The sequence below is a fragment of the Ochotona curzoniae genome, unplaced genomic scaffold (assembly GCF_017591425.1).
Source record: "Ochotona curzoniae isolate NIBS_2020 unplaced genomic scaffold, NIBS_Ocur_1.0 scaffold_3223, whole genome shotgun sequence".
Taxonomy (NCBI): domain Eukaryota; kingdom Metazoa; phylum Chordata; class Mammalia; order Lagomorpha; family Ochotonidae; genus Ochotona; species Ochotona curzoniae.
Genome location: NW_024467108.1, coordinates 11,454,748 through 11,477,363, shown reverse-complemented (window position 1 = coordinate 11,477,363; position 22,616 = coordinate 11,454,748). Strand labels below are relative to the sequence as shown.

At 39.2% G+C, this 22,616-nt stretch overlaps 1 protein-coding gene across 13 annotated transcripts in view; it reads left to right on the top strand.

The window, feature by feature from the left end:
- The window catches only part of DLG2 (discs large MAGUK scaffold protein 2), a 1,763,217-nt gene that overhangs the window by 1,603,931 nt on the left and 136,670 nt on the right, over positions 1 to 22,616 (top strand). For all 13 annotated transcript variants that reach the window (XM_040964332.1, XM_040964339.1, XM_040964335.1 and 10 more), the window contains one exon: positions 13,364 to 13,478. In XM_040964332.1, coding sequence (XP_040820266.1) covers positions 13,364 to 13,478 — 115 coding nt within the window. The remainder of the gene's footprint in view (positions 1 to 13,363; positions 13,479 to 22,616) is intronic.

The following is a 22,616-nucleotide window of genomic DNA, read 5'->3' as shown; positions in this document are numbered from 1 at the left end:
CCATTTTTTAAAAAGAAAATTAAAAAAAAATTATCTTAAAAAAAGAACTACTTTCACGTGTGTCACATATAAGCTTTAATAGCATAGTAATACTATTCAGCCCAGTCTCCTCTTTCTCCCTCCCTTGCTTCTACCCTCCATTCCTCTTTCTCTTATTTTTCTTTCAATGTTTCAATGACATACTTACAACTTACTTTATAGTCACAAGCTTAGCCCTAATATTTATTTTTTTAAATGTTATAGTAGCATAAAGAGAAACATAAGGAAAAACATAAAGAGAGATGTTCCATCTGCTGGTATGTGGGTCATTTTCGGCTGCTTTCCCAAGTAGGTTATCGGGGAGCTGGATTAGAAATAGAGCGAATGGTACTCAAATCACATAACCATAAGGGATGACTGTGTCACAGGAATGGCAGCTTACCACAGCACCATCCCCCACCCTCTTCATTTAAAGATATCTGAATGGCTGTTAAATAGAGGGAAGGAGCTTGTTTTACAGAGGAGATAAAACAAAAAGAAATAAGCATTCAGATAATGATTCAAAATGAAAAATAAACAGAACAGTTTGGGCAAGAATTTGAAATTCCTATTCAAGTCTGGCTTTTGTTTGAACAGTGTGTGTGTGTGTGTGTGTGTGTGTGTGTGTGTGTGTGTGTGTGTTGCACACCCCCTTGTGTTCTGATGAATTCAGATTGGGCCAAGTAGATACCTGCTGTGTCTGTTGAACCGAGAGGCTTGATGTGGTATTTCATAGATTTGCTCATTTATCCCAAAACAGAGGAAACATAACTAGATTAGAATAAAAAGGGTAGTTTCTTGGATTGATCTGTGAAACCAGTTCTATCTTTGTTTAAATGATAGGAAAATTGTTGGAACACACTGATTCCTGCATCTTGGATTGGAAGTGTTAATACCGTCCCTAAGAAAGACCAACAGAGATTTTGCAAGGAGGACTATCGGAAATATAGAATGAGTTTGTCAGCAAGTAACAATTGAAAGAACTTATTCTTTGTGTTAATACAACCCTAGAATGGGGCTTCAGTCATCTTGCATCCTGCAAAATTTTAGCATCTCGGTGTAGGAACTGAAAATATTTGACACCAGAGTCTGAGTCAGCTTTCTGATCCTCACTCTCATGGTTCATATTGGAGTCTAATTATGGGAACTACTCCTACACCTCCAGAGGCAATGTGCTTGGGATTCCTTCTTAAATTATTAATCAGGAGGAAAGAAGTTTGCCTACTTCAGTTCTACAGGGATCCATTTTCTTCTAGAATGTTCTTACTATACTTGATCTTAGCCGAAAGCCCAAGAAGCTAGCATATTCTTATTTGTAAAACAGCGGAAGTAAATTATAATGGTTAGCTACTTTTATAATTTCTGGGCCTTTCTTGGGATCTGCAGAGGGAGAGTGGCCAAATTAGAAAGTGTTTTGCACAACTCAGTCTATCATAGCAACAAAATCCTCATCTGTAACTGTTCTTTAGACCTGGGGAAGACTCCAGTCCGTAAATTGTTTTGCTTGCTAAAGATATGAAATTAAGAAAGCTTAGAGGGGGCCCGGCGCAATAGCGTTGCAGTTAAGGTCCTCCCCTTCAATGCACCAGGATCCCATATGGGTGCCGGTTCTAATCCCAGCGCCCCGCTTCGCATACAGCTCCCTGCTTGTGGCCTGGGAAAGCAGTCAAGGATGGCCCAAAGCTTGGGGCCCTGCACCTACTTGGGAAACCCAGAGGAAGCTCCTGGCTTCGGATTGGCTCCGTTCCAGCCATTGCGGCCGCTTGGGGAGTGAATCATCCGACGGATCTTCCTCTCTGTCTCTCCTTCTCTCTGTATATCTACCTTTCCAATAAAAATAATAAATAAATCTTTAAAAAAAAAGAAAGCCTAGAGGGACCAGCATTATCACATTCTAAGTTTAGCTGGGGTTTGCAATGTGGGTATCTCAAGTTAAAGTGCTCCCTAGAGCACTGGTTGCTTTGCTCTGATTCTGCTCTCTGCTAACTCACCTGGGAAGGCAGCAGCTGATGGACAAAATATTTGGGCCTCCGTAATTTATATGGGAGACATGGATGGAATTCCTGGCTCCTCATTTCGCCCTGTCCCAGCTCTGGGTTGTTACAATCATTTGGGAGGAATGGAAGGTCTCTATCAATTCCCTACCCTCATCAATCTACCATCCTAATTAGTTAAAAAGAAAGCTTGGCAATGTCATCTGAAGTTCATTATGCTCCAAGATGGACTCTATGCATTTTCATTGCTCCCTTCTGTGACAGCTCCTTTCTATTCTCAGTCAATTGCCTAAGGTGGAAGCCGGGGGGAACTTCAGACACTCACAGTCTTCATTGACATAATTACCACTCTTACTTGTACCTCCCAAGTGACTTTCCATTGCTCTCCATTCTTACCATCCTTCCCATTTTTCAGTTGGATTTTTGGTCTCTAGATTTTCTATCCACTGTTCTGTTTTTCCATCACAAGCCGATGGCTAAATGACAGTACAACCTTTATAAGACAATGATTTCCCAACTTTCCTGGCCTGCTGCTTGTGCCAGACCAGTGAACTTCACCCAGGAGTGCTCTCAATAAAGCTTGCTTTGAGCTGAAGGAAAAGAGACAATTTTTCATTACATATATATGTGTATGTGTGTATTAGAATTCAGTATATGATTACATTTTGTCCTTACTTCAGTGACAGTTCCAATTTCATGTACACCAAGAGAGTTATTTATTTTTCTATAGATCTTTTGACAACAATATGGGGAACTATCTTATAGAAAAACAATTACGGAATAAGCAAAGTGATTTTTATTCTACAGCCATAGAAATAAATAAACTGAGCCTGAAATTGTTACTATACAATGCCCTGGAAAAGTTCTGTTTATGTGTGAAGGGGCCACAGTTCCATTTCTGTTATGTCTTTTTCTAGTTTCATACAGTATGGTACCCGGGATATTACAACACTAAAGAAGAATACATATAGCACATTAAGGCACAAAAGGTAATCTTAGGACTGAGGAAGAATCTGGCTAAGCGATTTTAGGATCTAGAAGTAGATGATTATGTGGAGAATGTAAGGGTAAGTAATTTCTCTCAGTGCATTCATCAGGTGATTCTTCCTTTCAGCTCATTTAAAAAAAAATTAAGGGGAGACATACAAAGGAACATAAAGTACTTAGTAAACTCTCAACATTTTCAAAATGACAAAATCGTTTGTGTTTATGTGGATGAGGTATGATGGCCACATCAGCAATCCTACCACATCATCTGTCGCCAGGCACCTTCTGTGAGCCTCTCAAATATTAAGCAAGTACTTACAGACAGCTTAACAATTCAGTGTATGGATTGCTGCAAAGCAAGTGTATTTGTTGCATTGGAAAGCTGTGCACTTCATAGCTCAGTGAGGTGTCAGAGGATGTGTTGTTAAGCAAATTGAAGATAAAATGGAAAATATTAAGAAGCTATATGAAAATTAAAAGAAGAGCTATTAAAGGAAACAGTGTGGATAATCTTTTGAAGCTGGGAGACATTAGAGCTGAGAAGCTCCCAAATACTAGATTCTAAAAGGACTGAAAGGGAGAGAGTAGACTAAGAAAGAGACAAGGCTGGAGGGTTAGGTAGGATTGCCTGGCAGCACTGAAACAGGAGACTAGAGCCAGTTCTAGAATTGTTATCACTGTGTCAGTCAGGGTGTAAGATAGATCATTCTAATGGAAAATCCATGAGGGCCAGGACCACATTTTAAACATTACATCACAATTGATTAGCACAAGGTCTCACCATGGTTGTTATTCAAATATTTGCTGGTTGGACAAGTGTATTTGTATAGCATTTCACTTCTGAGACTGCTTCCTTATTGATTATCAAAATAATACTAAGAAAGTGTGTTACCATAGCTGTTGTACCATGAAAGGACTTGCAATGACATAGACCCAGATGGAAGAGCCAGGAGATCAAGGACCCCTTTCAAGTCCACTGTATTAGGGAGGAATATAGTCCCAATATTGACAGTTTCTTTATTTCATCAGATATTTAACTTCTTTTGAAGTTTAATTAACTTTTCTTATTATAAACATTTTCAAAACACACAAAAGAAGAGGGAATTGTGCCAAAAATATTAATGTAATTATTACTTAAATTCCGTAGTAATCAAGAGTTTGCCAACTTGGTTCATATTTCATTGCTAATGCATTTTATTTTTTTTAAGGATTTATTTATTTTCATTGCCAAGTCAGATATACAGAGAGGAGGAGAAATAGAGAGGAAGATCTTCCGTCCGATGATTCACTCCCCAAGTGAGCGCAATGGCCGGTGCTGCGCCAATCTGAACCCAGGAGCCAGGAACTTCCTCTAGGTCTCCTACGCGAGTACAGGAACCCAAGGCTTTGGGCCATTCTCAACTGCTTTCCCAGGCCACAAGCAGGGAGCTGGATGCGAAGTGGAACTGCCAGGATTAGAACTGGCGCCCTTATGGGATCCTGCTGCATTGAAGGCAAGGACATTAGCCACTATACCACAGCACTGAGCCCTGCTAATTTATTTTATATTAAATCCTAAAATTATCCTTTGTCATTTGTACAATACTCAGAGAATATAAACAAGAGACCAACTTTGATGTTGCTAAAGTGGTATTTTCACATCCAATATTATTAAAAGTAATTCTTATTGTCACTAAATACCACACAAACATCAGTGATAACTTTTTAAAATAGTGGGCTTGGGCCCGGCGCGGTGGCGCAAGTGGTTGGAGGTCCTCGCCTTGCACGCCCGGGATCCCATATGGGCGCCGGTTCTAATCCTGGCAGCCCCGCTTCCCTTCCAGCTCCCTGCCTGTGGCCTGGGAAAGCAGTCGAGGACGGCCCAAAGCTTTGGGAACCTGCACCTGCGTGGGAGACCCGGAAGAGGCTCCTGGCTTCAGATTGGCATAGTATCGGCCCGTTGCGCTCACTTGGGGAGTGAATCATCGGACGGAAGATCTTCCTCTCTGTCTCTCCTCTCTGTATATCCGCCTTTCCAATAAAAAAAATAATAATAAAATTAAATCTTAAAAAAAAAATAAAATAGTGGGCTAATCTCCCTTTGTAATCAGAATTCAAATAAGACTATATAGTATATTTGGCTGCGCCTATACACTGTAAAAAGGATATTTTAGCAACAAAAAATAAGAAAGGGTATACTTTCATGGAAAACAACCAGCATATTAATGTAGATTTGGGTTTGTGATGGGCTCTTGTTCTTTGCCTGTGTTTCTGTGAGGTCACATGACCCTTCTCTTTGCAGACATTGGTGGGAATCCCTGCATTTGTTGTCCCTGTCAGTCAGGTGTATCAGAGTCAAGGGCTGGTTGTTCCCTTCTCCTTCACTCCCCTCAGCACTGGTAAGTGCTCTGTCTGTGCCCAATGGACACGGTGCTGCAACATGAACCTGCTCGTCAGGCCCAAGCATGCTCAATAAGCAAGAACTGCATGAACCATACTTCCCAACTGACTTGAAGTCTGCAAGCACAGAACCACACTAATGATATTTGAGAAGCTTTCATTTAGGGAGTACACTGGGGAGACCACACAAATTCATTTGATCTAATCAATTTACTGCAGAAGTCACTGTAGACTTGAATTTACAATTGAATAAGAAATGGCTACTAAAAAGGTTACTTCAGGTAAGCAAACAAGCCCAAGGGAGCCATAAGCATATACACATAGAAGAAAAGGAAAAAAAAAAAATAACGATCACTTACTGAGGAAAATATCAGATCAGTGGAGGGTAGGGAAAAGAACAGAATGAAGTTGAGACTAGAAAATTTGTGTTCCAGCCCCAGCCTTGCTGTGTGACCTTAGGTAAACTGGCCAGTCTCTCTGAGCTTCCATTGTCTCTTAGTGTTCTGCCCATTGTAACTATACTTGCCTAAGAATATTGGGTTACCTTCCTAGAAAGTAAGTGTATAAGTATCAAGATACCATAAAAGAAAAAAAAAAATCCAGCAGCAATGTCATGAAAACATTCCCAATTCTTGGTATCCCTCAAGGGAACGTCAACCCTGCCTATCTCTATAGGAAAAACTGCTTCATGTCCCTTATCTGCTCTGCTTTATAATTGGGAAAGAATACCATCATGTTCAGTGGGTAAGACCTGATAGTTGTTGTAGATCACAGAATAACATTACTATTTTAGCCACTCACTTCACGATTTTTTAAAAGTAATTTCTAAAACCTTTCATTTACGTGGAAGGCAGAGAGAAGTCTCCCACCTCCTGGTTCACCCCTAAATGTCACTACACCAGAGCTGGACCACGTAAAATTCAGGAGCCCAGAAAGCAATTCCGGTCCCCCAGAGCATCAAGTCCTTATCTGCTCCAGCACAGGTCACACACTAGCACGAAGCTGGACTCAGAAACAGAGCAAGAACTCAAATCCAGGCACTCCAGCATGGAACACAGCTGTCTCAAGCGGCTGCTAAACTGCTGTACCAGAGCTCTGCTTCTATAGATACATGGCTTCTGTATAAAAAAAAAAGAAGACGACAAATCCAGTAAGGCTTAATATTTATATTCACCAAGGAAGGTTTTCTTATCTGGTTGGATGCAGTCTTAAGCACTATGCCTTAAATTAGAAAGTACAGCTCCGTGTTCCTTCACATCAACCATGAGCTGTGAATCACACCAATTAAACTACAGCCTGTGCATCCTCACTCAGACTTTCATCTAGCTCGGTAGCAAAATCTTTAGAAAATCGTCAGTGACAAAGCCCTAATAATGTTTGAGATTTCCATTTTCCCCTATAGAATTTCACTTTTATTCTCATGCACAAGACCCTCTGTAACTTTCTTTCCACAGCCAGCACAGGAATCAAATTCCACAGATAAATTTCAAATCCTAAAGCAATATTCTGCTGGGCAGCTTTGAGTGTTGTTTAAAAGACTGTCTTGGTCTAAGTCATTTTTCTTATCGCTTTCTGTATGTCTTGTATTATTCAGTTTATCAAACCTTTTCATGTATTTCTTCATTTGATCCTCACCACAGCCTTATGCTATAAGTAAAGCTTCAAAATATCTTCATTTTTTTTCCTGGTTTTTGAGTACCTAGTCTATTCCTGGCACTAAGCTATACCATGTACAGACACTTTTTCATTTACTTTCTGAAAAATCTAAGCAAGTAAGCATTGCTTTTCCATTATACTGATGAGCAAAGCAGGCCTTCTCTGGTTGAGCAACTTGTGCAAAATGTATACTGAGAATCAGTGATAGATATAAGAAGATAAGTCAGAGCAGACTTCTCTTAGAGTCTTTAAAAAAAAAAGTAACTTATTATATGAGATGACTCCTGATCACCCAGGAAACAGACCTTGCCAAGTTTGAAAAGCGTCTGTGCTGATTCCATTTTTGCAATAATCCTGATAATCAAAATCTGCCTCAGTGAATTCATAAAGCAAACTTCGCATGAAGCCAAACTGAAATTTGATGTATATAATTTTCAGAGTTAATATGCATATTGGAAGAAATAGCTGATTGGGGATTTGGATTATTGTTTGCCTATCAAAGTTATTTCATTTCACACATTAAGGAATTCTTGAGTGATTGTATGAAATCCCTGTAAATTCATAGAGGAAAACTGTATTCTCATTGCTTCAATCTGCAGTTTATCTCTTCAATCTGTAGTTTCTCTCTTCAATCTGTAATCTCTCTCTCTCTCTCTCTCTCTTTCTTTGTCTCTCTGTATGTACCTGAGACAGAGAGATCCAAACTCCTTCCCTTCTCTCTCTCCTTCTCTCCTTTGTTCATCAGAGAGAGAGAGAGAGAGAGAGAGAGAAGGAAAATATCCAGGGTTCCAATATCTTTCTCTGTGTCTCTCTGTTTCCACTGCCTTCTCTGGAACTCTGCCTTCTGGGTGAACAAATAACTTTTTTATTTTTTTTTTATTGTTGCTTACATTATATTATGTAGTACAGTTTTATAGGCACTGGGGATCCCCCCCACCCCTCCCATACCCCTCCCCCCATGGTGGATTCCTCCACCTTGTTGCATAACCATAGTTCAAGTTCAGTTGAGATTCATTGCTTGCAAACACATGCCTAGCATAAAGTTCAGCGTCTTATTGTCCAGATAAGTTCAGTGGCCTCTTGGGGAGACCTTCTATGGTCTGAAGATAGGTCTAACAGAGTAAAGATCCAGTCAGTTAAAAGCCCCAACAAGGCCTCAGTATCATTATACAACATTATGGAATTAATTGACATAGTATTGGGTAAACAATATGTTAAAAATAATGCAAGTTCCATTCTTCGAAACATCTGGGTTGAGACAGTATCAATGACAGGTTCAAAAAATAACAAACAACCAAACAAAAAATTACAGGTTAAATCAAGGCAAACATGTGGTATCTAATCTTTTGGGATTCGCTCATTTCCCTTAGCATTATAGTTTCCAGTTGTGCCCATTTAGCCACAAAGAACTGCATTTTGTTTTTTTTAATAGCTGAGTAGTATTCCATGGAGTAGATGAACCAAAGCTTTCTTATCCAATCTTCTGCTGATGGGCATTTCGGTTGCTTCCATGTTTTCGCAATTACTGATTGTGCTGCAATGAACATAGGGGTGCATGTTGGTTTGTCGTAAAACAGGTGTTTTGGATATATTCCTAGGAGTGCTATTGCTGGGTCATATGGTATGCAGATTTTGAGTTGTTTGAGTGTTCTCCAGACTGATTTCCATAGAGGCTGTACCAATTTGCAGCTCCACCAGCAGTGGAGTAGGGTTCCCTTTTCCCCGCATCCTCGCCAGCAAGCGTCGTTGGTGTTCTTGTTTATGTGGGCCAATCTTACTGGTGTTAGGTGGTACCTCATCGATGTTTTAATTTGGATTTCCCTTATTGCTAGGGAGCTGGAACATTTTTTCATATGTTTGTTTGCCATTTGGACTTGTTCCTTTGTGAAATGTTTGCCCATTTCCCGTGCCCATTTCTTGAGTGGCTTGTTTGTTTTGGTTTTTTGGTTGTTTTGAAGTTCTTTGTATATCCTGGAAATTAGCCCCCTATCGCCTATATCGTGTGCAAAGATCTTCTCCCACTCTGTGGGTTGCTTTTTTACTTTGTTGATTGTTTCCCTTGCTGTACAGAAGCTTCTTAGTTTGATGAGGTCCCATTTGTTTATTCTGTTCTCAACTGCTATTGCTTTTGGTGTCCTTCTTAGAAAGTCGGTACCTACTCCTAGGTCTTGCAGGGTATTTCCTACATTTTCTTGCAAGAGTTTGAAGGTTTCTGGATGTAGGTTTAGGTCTTTTATCCATGTAGATTGGATCTTAGTGTATGGTGATAGATGTGGGTCTATCTTTTTGTTTCTACAGGCTATCAGCCAGTTGTCCCAACAACATTTACTAAAGAGTCCTTCCCACTTGCTTAAGCTGTCATTGGTCTTTTTGTCAAAGATTAATTGGCTGTATCTGTGTGGATTCCCTTTTGGTGCTTCTATTCTATTCCATTGATCTTCCTTTCTGTCTTTGTGCCAGTACCAGGCTGTTTTGATAACCACTGCTCTATAGTATGTCCAGAGGTCCGGGATTGTGATTCCCCCTGCTAATTTCTTATTTTTCAGGATGGTTCTAGCTATTCGTGGTTTTTTGTGTTTCCAGATGAACTTTTGAATCATTGTATCCAGTTCCGTGAAGAATGTTTTGGGCAATTTGATTGGAATTGCGTTGAAAATGTATATTGCTTGTGGTAGTATAGACATTTTAATGATATTGATTTTGCCTATCCAGGAGCACGGGATGTTATTCCATCTTTTGAGGTTTTGTTCAATTTCCTTTTTAAATAGTTTGTAGTTTTCTTCGAATAGGTCTCCTACACTTTTGGTTAGATTTATTCCCAAATACTTCATACTTCTCTCTGCTATTTTGAATGGTATCCTGTTGGTTAGATCTTCTTCCATCTTGGTGTTATTTGCGTACACTATGGCTGTTGATTTTCGTTCGTTAATTTTGTACCCCGCCACTTTGCCAAACTCTCGTATAAGTTCTAGCAGTTTCTGTATTGAGTCTCCTGGTTTTTCTATGTATAGGATTATGTCATCTGCATATAGTGAAAGCTTGACTTCTTCGTTTCCTATACGTATGCCTTTGATTTCTTTTTCTTGTCTTATGGCCTCTGCAAGTACCTCTAGGACTATGTTGAATAGCAGTGGTGATAGTGGGCACCCTTGTCTTGTTCCAGATCTCAGTGGGAAGGGTTCTAGCTTTTCTCCATTCAGTATGATACTGGCGTTGGGTTTTTCATAAATTGCTTTAATTATGTTGTGGATTTTCCCATCTATGCCTACTTTGGCTAGAGTTTTTAGCATGAAGAGGTGTTGGATTTTGTCGAAAGCTTTTTCTGCATCTATTGAAACTATTATGTGGTTCTTGTTTTGCAGTTTTTGGATATGGTTTATAACATTTATCGATTTCCGAATGTTGAACCATCCCTGCATTCCAGGGATGAATCCTACTTGATCCGGATGAATGATCTGTCTGATGATTTTTTGAATTCTATTGGCTAGGATTTTGTTGAGAATTTTAGCATCAATGTTCATCAGAGAAATAGGTCTGTAGTTTTCCTTCTCTGATGGTTCTCTATCCGGTTTTGGGATTAAGGTGATGTTGGCTTCATAGAATGAGTTTGGGAGGGTTGCTTCCTCCTCTATTGTTTTGAAGAGCTTGTAGAGGATTGGGGTTAGTTCTGTTCGGAATGTTTTGTAGAATTCTGTAGTGAAGCCGTAAAAAAATCTTCTCTAGAACTGACATAGGCCATCTGAGTCCCAAAGATAGGAGCAGTTGAGCAGATTTCATCAACACAGATTTTTTAAAAAGTTACTTGTTTACCCAGAAGGCAGAGTTTCAGAGAGAGAAATAGAAAGGGAGAGAGCAGAGAAATAAGTATCTTTCTTCTACTGGTTCAGTTTCTAAATGGCTGCAATAGCCAGAGCTGGGCCTGGATGTGCCAGGAGCCAGGAATGGATGACAAGAGTTCAAGTGCTTGGCCATCCTCTGCTGCAAGAGAGATTTTCAGGGAGTGGTTTGAAAGTGGAGCATCTAGAACTCGAACTAGCACCCACGTGATACAGTAATCCTTATCACAATAAGCAACTGTAGCCATCTAACTCAAAGCAATGCCTCCTGTCCTAGGTGAATGGGAGGGTAAATTCATATTCTTTACTCACCCTTGACAAATTAAAGCTAACAAGTCTGTGGCAGACTCCCCTGCTGACTGCACATTGAGTATCCGCACCTTTGATTTTGGTCCACACAACTGTCCAGCAGGAGTTTAGAGTCTTGAGACAATGCTGTTGTGTGAAGTCAACATTCATGAAAACAGCAGCAGCTTTGGGATTGGGCACAGTTTTCTTGGGCTTCAAGCCACTAGAGATTTGTGAGAGAACTTCGGAGATTCGTTTAGAGGTTGCACAACAAGTTAAACATTCCATCCTGGTGTCAGGTGCCCCAAAATATGGCCATCCTTGGCTCATGTCTGTTTGACAGGGTAGCAACATACTTTCATAACAAGTACGATTAGGCTATATACTAAGTAGTTCTAATAAAGGGCACATTATTCCATTTTATTTGATACAAGAAAGGGTACGGCTATTGCAAAAAAAAAATGAACAAAGCAAATTATATGTAGAATGTGGAAACATATCACTGGAAATTATGATTCTAGAAACTTCTCTGACAGATTTTCCCAGGATTTAGTTTTCATCTGTTTTCTCTTTACTGAAGAAAACCAAGCCCCAAGAAGGATAAAGCAACTTGCGATTTAACAGGCATCTGTTTTGTACAAAACAGGCTAGGGCAAGATGCTGCTATTTTAATGCCAGTCCCCAGCACAGCGTTTTTATCTCATCAATATCCTATTGTTCAGGATGAGTTTATTTGTAATTAAAGGGATCATACAAGCTAAGTAAAACTTTCAAATTTGTTGTGGAAAATGTAATGCTCTCACCTCCTGAATTTCCTCCAGGCAGGACGCTGCTCTTCAAAGGAAATGATAAAATTTCTAAGTCCTGATCAAAAACACTGAAACCTTGGGGCCCAGTGCAATAGTGTAGTGGTTAAGGTCCTCGCCTTGAATGCACCAGGATCCCATATGGGCACCAGTTCTAATCCCAGCAGCTCCACTTCCCATCCAGCTCCCTGTTTGTGGCCTGAGAAAGTAGTCAAGGACGGCCCAGAGCATTGGTACTCTGCACCCATGTGGGAGACATGGAAAGAAGTTCCTGGCTCCTGGCCATTGGGGTCACTTGGGGAATGAATCATCGGACGGAAGATCTTCCTCTCTGTATATCTGCCTTTCCAATAAAAATGAAATAAATATATATGTTTTTAAAAAAGAACACTGAAACCTCAAAAGCTATTTCTTTTCGCATGCTGTTTGTGATTAAGTATCTCACAAGCTGCTTAGCCCTAGATTGACTTTGAGAACATCTCCCCTATGAAAAAATAGCATCATTTGACAGCTATATTTTCTTGATGTTTTAGACCCCTTTTTAAAAGTGTTTCTAAATTAGTTTCAATGTGTTTTCTACTCCTATTTTTAAGCTTAACCTCTTGAAAGCTGATTTAAATATATTGTGCACCTTAGAAGTGATGAAATTTAACGTATAATCAAAGTTATAGGACAAAATTGTTGTCTGATCCCAAGTGATCAAATTCTGGCAGCCCCTCTCAGAATAAACATAGTTACATCAAATTTCTTCCACACTTTTTACCAACACTTCAATCTCTGGATTGAAAGATTGAAGGTGGTTGAAGACTTCTCCAAGACACTATGTGTTGTGAGTTATATGACTTTTAAATTTTTCTGTTTTTTATTAAACATTCAATTTTTATACAATAGTAGGTTCACATGACATTATAAGAAATAACACAGGGAGTTTACTCAGTTTCCACACATCATATATAGCAAGTTATCACAGTGAAGATGTTGACATTAACATAGTCATCTTTTTAAGGTAGATTTTCCAATATTTACTCTACTTATTTAAGGAGAAGGTCTGTATTTAGTTATCTGTGGTTTTCGAACATTGGCAGTACATATCTGTATCACTCCAGTCAAATCAGAGGACGTTTGGTAGTTACTACAAGAATATTTGCTGTTGTGTGTCCCCCAAGGATCTTTTCACAGCTTGTTAATTTGATGACATGTGTTTTCCAGGTAATGTTTATAAAGTAACTGATTTTTCTCTTTTCCCTTGTGAATGTTCATGAGTAAATAACAGTAAGCAAGCGCACTTTCCTTGAGCTGAGCAACTCCATTGGCAAAAGGACCTACAACTGGGTCAAAGGGCTGCCGTCAAATTCTGAAGGCACCGAATTAAATTTGCCACCTGTGTTTCCATCCCCAGATTACGCTCGATTTGAGGCCAAAATCCATGACCTGCGGGAACAGATGATGAACCACAGCATGAGCTCCGGGTCCGGGTCCCTGCGAACCAACCAGAAACGCTCCCTCTACGTCAGGTAAGCTATGCTGCGTTTCTTATTCTGATCCTTACTTTCTAAACTACCGATCTTTGGAAAGCAACACAACACCTGTGGCAATGCATTCTAAGTGTTCCTGAATCAGCCGCACTCCACTGAAAGATCTTAGTCAAACACTTAGAAGGCAGTTTTGAAGTGTTACTAGATTAATTAGGGTCTTTGGTTTTCTTGGAAATGTTGTAACCCAGGGTAAAGTTCTTAGAGTTGGTTGCAATAAAAAAAAAAAAAAAGATTGAGAAGGAATATTTTTAATTCTGGTAAACCTTAAGTGGAATACATGGACCAAGACCCATCTCGGTTGCTCACCATCAGTAAGGAGGAAAATGTCATCTGCTAACCTGTTTGATTTTGATTGCATTCATTTCAGGGTGTTGACGGAGGCTCAGCAATATTCTTGAAAAAAGTTGCATGTATTTTTAAGCAAATTTTGGTAGAAAGATTTTGTTCTGTGGCAATTAATTATCAGTTGTTTCTAGCCTGAGAAAACTCATTAACTTGCCTGGAAAAAATTAATTGATTGAATGCGAAATGCCCTCTAGTCTTTCATCTCTGTAAGATCTATCAATATTCAGCTATAACACATTCTCCCAAGTGCAAACCTTCTATGTAATTCCAAAGTTTATTGCCACTTACTAGATTTTGAAAAGACACTGAGTCCTAACAGCCAGCAAGAGGGAAGTGGTGCCTAGTCAATGATCAAAGCAATCAGTGAGTGGGAGCAACACTCCCATCACCATTTTATTCTCCAGTCTCCACTCTGGTCCAGATTCAGGTCTATCACTACAGGTCATTCCTATTCGCCTGAAATTTTATCTTTCTTTTCTGAGCACTAGAGACATGTTATAGTTTCTAAATTATGTACTTGAATTAAATATGGTTCTAGTTTAGCTGGAAAATTATCTTTGTGTTTATCAGGAGAATGGTGCATGGGCAAGACAAGAGCAGGAGCAGGATACTGAAAGGCAGAAGATTCCTAAGGGCCTGAATTTGCAGGCCACTCTGACAGATAGAAAGCCCCTTGTTATCTCACAGAGTTCCAGTGCTGAGTCCAAAAGCCAAAACAGGGGAGGCACTTTGGCTTTACGGTTAATGTGCCAGTTGAACCATTCACATTCCATGTTGGAGTACCTGGGTTCAAAGCTGAGCTCTGGCTTCTGACTCCACATCGCTGTTTCATGTAGGTCCTAGGAAGCAACATAATGGGTTGAAGCAAATGGGTCCTTGCCTCTATGTGGTAGACCTGGAAAGGAGGCCTTCATCTGGCTCTCTCTGTTTCTCTCTGTTCCTCTGTCTCTCTCACTTCTCAAATATTTTCTTACTCAAGGGGATTATTAATCTTGCATATCGGTTAATTGAATCCAAAAAAGTTATCTTTTATGCTGTGCATTGTAATCTGTGAAAGGAAATATCAATAACCATGCTAGAACTGGTTTTACAGTGGCGTAGCAAACATGATGACAATTCCATTATTCCATTTGTAACTATTTCTGTTCTCTCAACTTAAGTTGTAGTTTTGCTCTTAGAGATAAAAGACAGTTTTAAATTTTGAAATGTTTTAGTTTTGAGTAGTCAATCTACTAAGGTTAAGAGGAGAGAAATAGATCAGCCAACACAACGTAAACAGCTCTGTAGAATAAAACTGGAAAACAAATTAACAAATTGTTGGTGTCATTAGAAGAAATTAGAATATACTAAATGTAATTAACATATTAGAAGAAATTCACTAAAGGTATCTTGATAATATATTTTAATTAAATTGCAAAGTATTAGAAAAATTTTATGAAATAATATATTAGGTAAAAATAATTTAAAACACAACATTAATTGGAATCAGATCTCTATGATTCAAAAAGATAAAGTACAAAGCAAAGATGGACTCCTAATGAAACTGGTGAACATATCTGTACAATGGGATGCTGGACTGTCTGGCATTGTCTGTACCAGCAACATCAGGGCACACTTAAATAACAGACTGATGGAATCATGACTCCTTATGAAGGACTATTGCAATAATCAGTCAGGGAGTGGAATTTGGTGGGGGTGGGGAAATCCTAGACCTTATGGAATTTTACCATAAAAATTCAAAACAAAAAAAAAGTTCAAAACATTGTTAAACTTCCATAACAAAATAAAATAAAATGACAATATGGTACACAGGAGAGGTAAAAATTTAAAATAACAAAGTAGTGTTTGGAGATGGTATTGAAAAGTGATTTTTTTTTTTTAAAGGAGACTCAAAAACAACATAGCACTCCATGGAAAATGTCCCAAGATAAATTTATTCAATATATAAGCAACAGTATTTGATTTCTCATCATTCAATAATTTATATGTTTTTACTACTCAGAGGTCTGATCTCAGAAAAATATGGAAAAATATGGGCTGTATATATACTAAAATAAAAAAAAATAAACTCTTAAGATTCCTTGACCGCCTTCTCATATGATGTTATGAAATGGACCAAAAAGCAGCACTTGAACATGAAATAGGCTGGCCAGTCCTAGGTGGAATCCTTACCAAAGGAGGATTCAGCAGATTTGCAACTTTTTTTGTTTTTGTTTGTTTTTAAGATTTATTTATTTTTATTGCAAAGTCAGATATACAGGGAGAAGGAGAAAAAGAGAGAGAGAAATATCTTCTGTCCGATGATTCACTCCCCAAGTGAGCGCAATGGCTGGTACTACGCCGATCCAAAGCCAGGGGCCAGAAGCTCTTCTGGATCTCCCACACAGGTTCAGGGTCCCAAGGCTTTGGGCCGTCCTTGACTGCTTTCGCAGGCCACAAGCAGGGAGCTGGATGGGAAGTGGAGCTGCCGGGATTAGAACTGGTGCCCAAATGGGATCCTGGTGCAGTCAAGGTGAGGACTTTATCCGCTAGACCACGGCGCCAGGCCCTGTTTATTTGTTTTTATAAATACCAGCTTTGGCTGTAGGCTTTCATAGCAATGCTTGCTTTATCTAGGGTTCTCAGATAGGACCAGTGCTTATTTTAGGCAGTCAACTTCACTGATTCTCTCAAAACAAATTAGTAGCAGAGTGTCTTGATTTTATAAATCAAAGCATGTCTCCAATCTGAAAGTGACATTCTTCTATGGCTAAGAGGAATCTTAGCTATCACCATATCCAATGTTTGGTTAATTTACAGAAGAGGAAGCAAACACCCCAGAGAAGAGAAATTTTCCTGCATGCCACAGCTGTTCATGGCAGAATCAGCTGTCCTATCCCCAGTCCCATACTTCTCCTCACATCATTTGGTCTCTGTGGGACTTTGCTTCTGTAATGTCAGCTGTTGAGTGCATTTCAGATGTGATTTCCAATCTTCTTCCATCAGCACAGCACTGGGATCTTACATTAAGCAATACTTTTGCTAAAAGGAGAAATTTAAGCGGAAAATTTTTAGATGTTTAAACTTTTTCTGTCTTTAAAAGAGATTTTTTATGATGTCATTCTGTAGGTACAGGGATTACCCCTTCCACCTGTTATCACCCTGCATTGTTTTCACCCATATTATTACAGTAGTGTAGTCCTTCAAATACAGTAAAAAATGCAACATTCTGCTATTCAGTGTATTATGTCACTGTAGGTATAGATAATGGTAGAAAGTCTAGTGTCCTATTGCCAAGACATATTTAACTGTTTTATTGGGAGTCCTCCTTTTATTCAAGTGTAGAGATATAGTATACATGAGATTTCTTTGGTATGACTCACATTTTTCCATGAAGCTGAAACCTAAATCAAAAAGCAAATAGCTTCTTTGTTCTATGATAATCAATTCAATGACTTAGAGGAATATTTGCCTGTAGCACAAAACTACTCTTTCCCTTAGAATTTCTTGTTCTGCGCTAAAACACACATATACTCATTCTCTGTCTGTCTGTCTGTCTGTCTCTCTCTCTCACTTTCTATCTATCTATCTCCCTCTCTCCCTCTCTCTCTCTCTCTCTCCAACCCCAACCTCAATTCTGATCCTGGGTATGTCAGAGATGATACTCTTCAAGATGTTGCAAGAACTGACCTTATTCACCTGCTAGAAATGATCCCCCCAAGTGATAGCAATTTCTTTGCCTGATCTTGTGAAGAGAGGGAGAGGTAACCAGAACTAACCTGGGCTAAACTGAGTTTTAGCCTTGAGCCAGCACTCGATTTCCTTATCCACCTGTAATTGTTGTCCTTCTTTTACTCTTTGCTGTGAGGTGCTTGAAGTGTGCTGACAGTGCTGGTAAAATGGAACTTCTGGATGTTGATAATATTACTGTTTGTGTTCTAGAGGAATTGTTTGGATATGTTGAATTTAACAGATTGTATTGTGACTTTGCTTCACTGTAAAGGACAGTTGTAAAACCTTAAATGTAAGATGAGTGTTAAAACTTGAATGCAATCTTGTTCAAAATGCAAGAACACTATGAATTCTTTAAATACAGATGTATTTGAGCTCCTATAAGGCTGGAATATGGGTTTGTAAAATGTACTTCAGGACTCTCCATATGGGCAGGGAGAGGAGGCTACTGCTCTGGGGGGAGTAAGTTTGTGAGTTCATGAAGATCTTGCTGAGTCTAAAATACGTCGTTTCCTTCTTACCTACCAACTGCTAAAAATCTGGTATGAAACATAATAAGGCCTTTCCTGCTAGTTATTGAAACACAACCTTACATCTAAGTGCTACCAGGAAAGATCTGAGATACTGAAATTAAATTCATACAAAACTGCAATTGGCTAAAGAGCAATACTTCCTTTTGATAAGGAGACCAAAAACACACTGGACTTTGGCAGAATGAGAAAAACAAGAAATAAAAGTGAGGAAGTTCAATAGTAAGGAATCAAGCATCACACAAACGAATGTAGAAGAAAAATGAAGCCCTTGTCCATTTGTTAATGAAGTAAAGCAATTTTGAGATTTTCAGCAAATAACCTATCCTATGATTTTGGTTTGAAGTCAGTTGTTTCACACATTCATTAAGCATAGTTAAGTATATATTATCTATAAGAACTTGTAATGGACACTGGGGTCTCAGCTGTAACAGTCATATTTCTTGTTTGCAAAAACACATCTAGTTGCAGAAAGGGTTGGGGAGTGCAGATGCTGGGAAGATAATGATATATAATGTGAAATGAAAAGACTTCTATTAGTTCTAGTAGAAAGGCTGAAATCTTGATTTTTTTTCAAGTACAAGGGTATTTGATTTTATACTTAATGGTTTCATATATGTTAGTCCAGAGTCTTTCAAACCTTTTGATGCAAAGTAAGAAGTATATCCTTTATCATTACCCAAAAAATGTGCATACATAAAGCTGAAAGAGGGTCCTCATTAAATAATACACCATTTAATAGAACTTTCCTATTGACATTCTACTTACTTCTTTTACAAAAATGAAGGCACAAGTCATTAACTTGAGTAAAAAGCTCACTAGAGGGTCATGATCTACAGTTTGCTGATGGAATAGACAAAATGTAGAGAAACAGGAAAGAGGGTCTTTACAACATTAATTTAGCATCTCTGGTATCCCTTGGGATTCTAGGAAGGAGAAAGATGAGAAAATAGAAGGCAATCTCTATAGGGCACTTTGTGTGAGCCAATCATTATGCTAAAGTTCTAAGTATATTATTCCAGATCATTCTTTTATCGCATCTGGGCCTTTTGGCTAAGATCAAGGGCAGATCATTCTCTTGACAACCCGGTGAGTCAGAGAATAGGGCCTTCATTTTGCAAATGAAGAAACTGAAACTAAGGGAAATTGATTCCAACAAATCACAGAGCTAGGCTAGGCAGAGACATGGACATTCCAGTTCTGTTTGGCAGATATTACAGAGCAGTGTTGCCAGATAGTGCTGAATAGAAAAGCATTTGAATCATGCTTCTGTTACTAAATCTGTGACCTTGGACAAATTATTCCTTCTGTCATCTTAGCTTCTAGATCTGTGATGATGGAAATAAAAGATAGGAACATCCCATAGAGTAATTATTGAAAACTAAATTAGATATTGGATTCCAATACATGGTGTATGGGAAACAGTTGATACATCTTGGGGATGTTCATCATTTCTTGTAGAGGCCACCTTGAAGGGACAGAGATAGTAGACTGGTAGTGAAAAAGACATTGTTTTGTCAGCAGTGGGATGGGCCTCACTCGTCCCATTGATTTCCTTCTGCAAGGAAAGGAGGATATGCTTCTGAGGCCCAGTAGATTCCTACGTCCATAGTCACCACAGAGTTTGAAGAGAAAGGCCTGAGTTGCATGGTTCCAGAATATGCAGTTCTGTTGATGCATCCGGCACTTCTCAGTCCGTGCAAGCATCTGCCTTAATGCAGAACCTGAAGGAAAAGTCAGGACAAGCAAGAAGAGGGAAAGAAACACTCACTGGGTGCACAGCTGGCCTCTCCAGCTGTTGCTCTGTGTTATCAGTTCCCCTACTCACGTGATGTTCTCTATTTCAAGGACTTGCTGATTTTACATGATTCTCAATCCATATTTAACTCAAATTGGCTGCTTTCTATGACAGTTTTTATCTCCCTAGTTGTAATATGACAAGGCACTCAGATTTCCCTCTTCTTGCACCTTTTTTAAAATTTCTTTTTATTGGAAAGTCAGATTTACAGAGTGAAGGAGAGACAGAAAGATGTTCCACTGATTCACTTGCTGATTCACTCCCCAAGGAGCCTCAGTGGTTGGAGCTGAGCCAATCTGAGCCAGGAGCCAGGAACTTCTTCTGGGTCACTTACACGGGTATAGGTCCCAAGGCTTTGGGCTGACCTCAGCTGCTTTTCCAGGCCACAAGCAGGGAGCTGGCTGGGAAATGGAGCACCCAATATACAAAACCAGCACCCATATGGGATCCTGGGCATGCAAGGTGAGAACTTTAGCCACTAGGCTACTGCACCAGGCTGTTGTTCCACTTTTTAATATACTCTTTCATACATTAATTCATTAGAACTTTGATTTGTTCAACATGCTTACCTGCATTATACCAGTCTGCAGTAATGTTAAAGGCAAAGATAAACAAAAACACAGACCTTCTTACATGCCATGGTGCTCGGCATAATAAAGTCTCCTTTGTAAATATTCGCTGAATGAATAAATTCTAAGATTATCTTTCCAATACAGATGCAATAAAAATATTAAAATGTAAACCAAGATCTTTGAGCAACACAAAAAAATTCTATGGAAGTCTAAAGCCAGCTTGGGTAACAGCATGAACATAAAGTCTGATTGTTTCCTCAGGACCAGGCACTGTCTGCTGTGCTGGCATTTTCAGGAAACATCTGGCACTACAGGGCCTGCCAGGCTGCTTCATTTGTGCTTTGAATTCTGTGACTCTTGGTTGGTGCCTAATTCAACAGTTGATTTAAACATACCTGCACAGCCTATGCCATCTTTAAAAAAAAATAAAAAGATTTATTTATTTGTTATATTGGATAGGCAGATTTACAGAGAGAAGGAGAGACAGAAGAGAAAGATCTTCTGTCCACTGATTCACTGCACAAGTGGCTGCAATGACTGTAGCTAAGCCAGACTGAAGCCAGAAACCAGGAGCTCCTTCTGGGTCTCCCATACAGGTGTAGGGTCCCAAGGCTTTGGGCCATCTTCTACTGTTTTCCCAGGTCACAAGCAGGGAACTGGATGGAAAGTGGAGCAGCTGGAACATAAATCAGTACCCATATGAGATCTCAGTGCATGTGAAGCTAAGATTTAGCCCCTGAGCCATAGTGCCACACCCACCTATGCCATCTTGATGAAACTAGTTGGAGTAGATGCAGTAACCAAGGTGAGCCTCATTCTCAACACAATAGTCTTACTCAAAATAACAGCACAGGCACCCTTGAGAAAGCAAATTACATCTTAGGATGTTCCACCCCAATGTTCTTTTACTTGGGGGAATGGTTTCCTCATCTGTTTTAATTTGATGAGAAAGGAAAGAAATACCACACAGGTAAGAGGTTTTAGTAATCACTTTTTAAAAAACAGTAGTATATCCTTCTACTCTATTTCCTGCTATGCAGAACTTTTTGTCAATAATCTGGGAATGATGAAGATGACTATCGAATGGGTCTTGGCAGATGACTTCACTCCAGGAGGACTTCTACTTCCAGCTTCACTGAGCTGTCAGTGAGGATGCTTAAGACAAACTATGAAATCTCTGGACTTTCTTACGAGCTGTGTTTTTATATTTTTTGTACTCCAACCTTGGACACACAGCTGTGTGACCCCACATGGTCAGTGCTTGACAGGGGATAATTTAATGATATTTTTATTGACTCTATTCACTTGCTCATATGTCTTTAGTTAGCATTGTCATCATTTATTCACTCTGAAATGTATGAAATATGCTTTTTTGTAATGGAATAGGAAATAAAAAAAACACTTAAATCTTATTGAAGGATGGGCAAGATGTGGGAGATACCTGGAACAATTTAACAGAATGAAGCAGAAAGTCTGGAGGAAGTCTAGACTTGGGAAAATGGGTAAGAACGCAGGAAGGCACTGCAAAAAACCCACATGGACCACATGATCACAGATCAAGGAACATCAGTGCCACCATTTACTTCTGACTTCATTTTAACCTTGCATCAGCACTATGACAGCAATTTGATTACTATCCTTACTCTGCAGAGAAGGAATCTTATCTACAGCACAGAAGTTATCAAAATAACTCACACAAGGTTCCATGGGGCTGAACCAGTTCTTTCCTTAGGTATGCGTCTCCCCAGAAGACCATCCTAGTTTTACTATGCTAGACAAGGGAGGAGTGTGAAATGAGTCCTGTAAGGACACTGCTAAATGTATTTTGATAGAACTTCCATTTGTTTTATACTTTATGCTAACGTCCTCCAAGTAAACCTGACTTCTGGTCCAGAATTTGGTTTATCCATTACTAATACTTGATTGTCTCATGTATAAGATGGACATAATACCTATGAAGGAGCCTGCCATTTGGACTTGTGAGGTGGAGGTGGGAGGTTGTCCCCTTCTCCTTTAAGACAAGTATTAGAGCCTGCCTCCTAAGCTGATTCCTCCGTTAAAATACAATTAATTGTTCATTTATGCTATGAGACTCATTAGCATTGTGCTAACTCTTTCAGGCATTTGCATTTTTAATTGCATCCTTAATTGTGGAATAAAA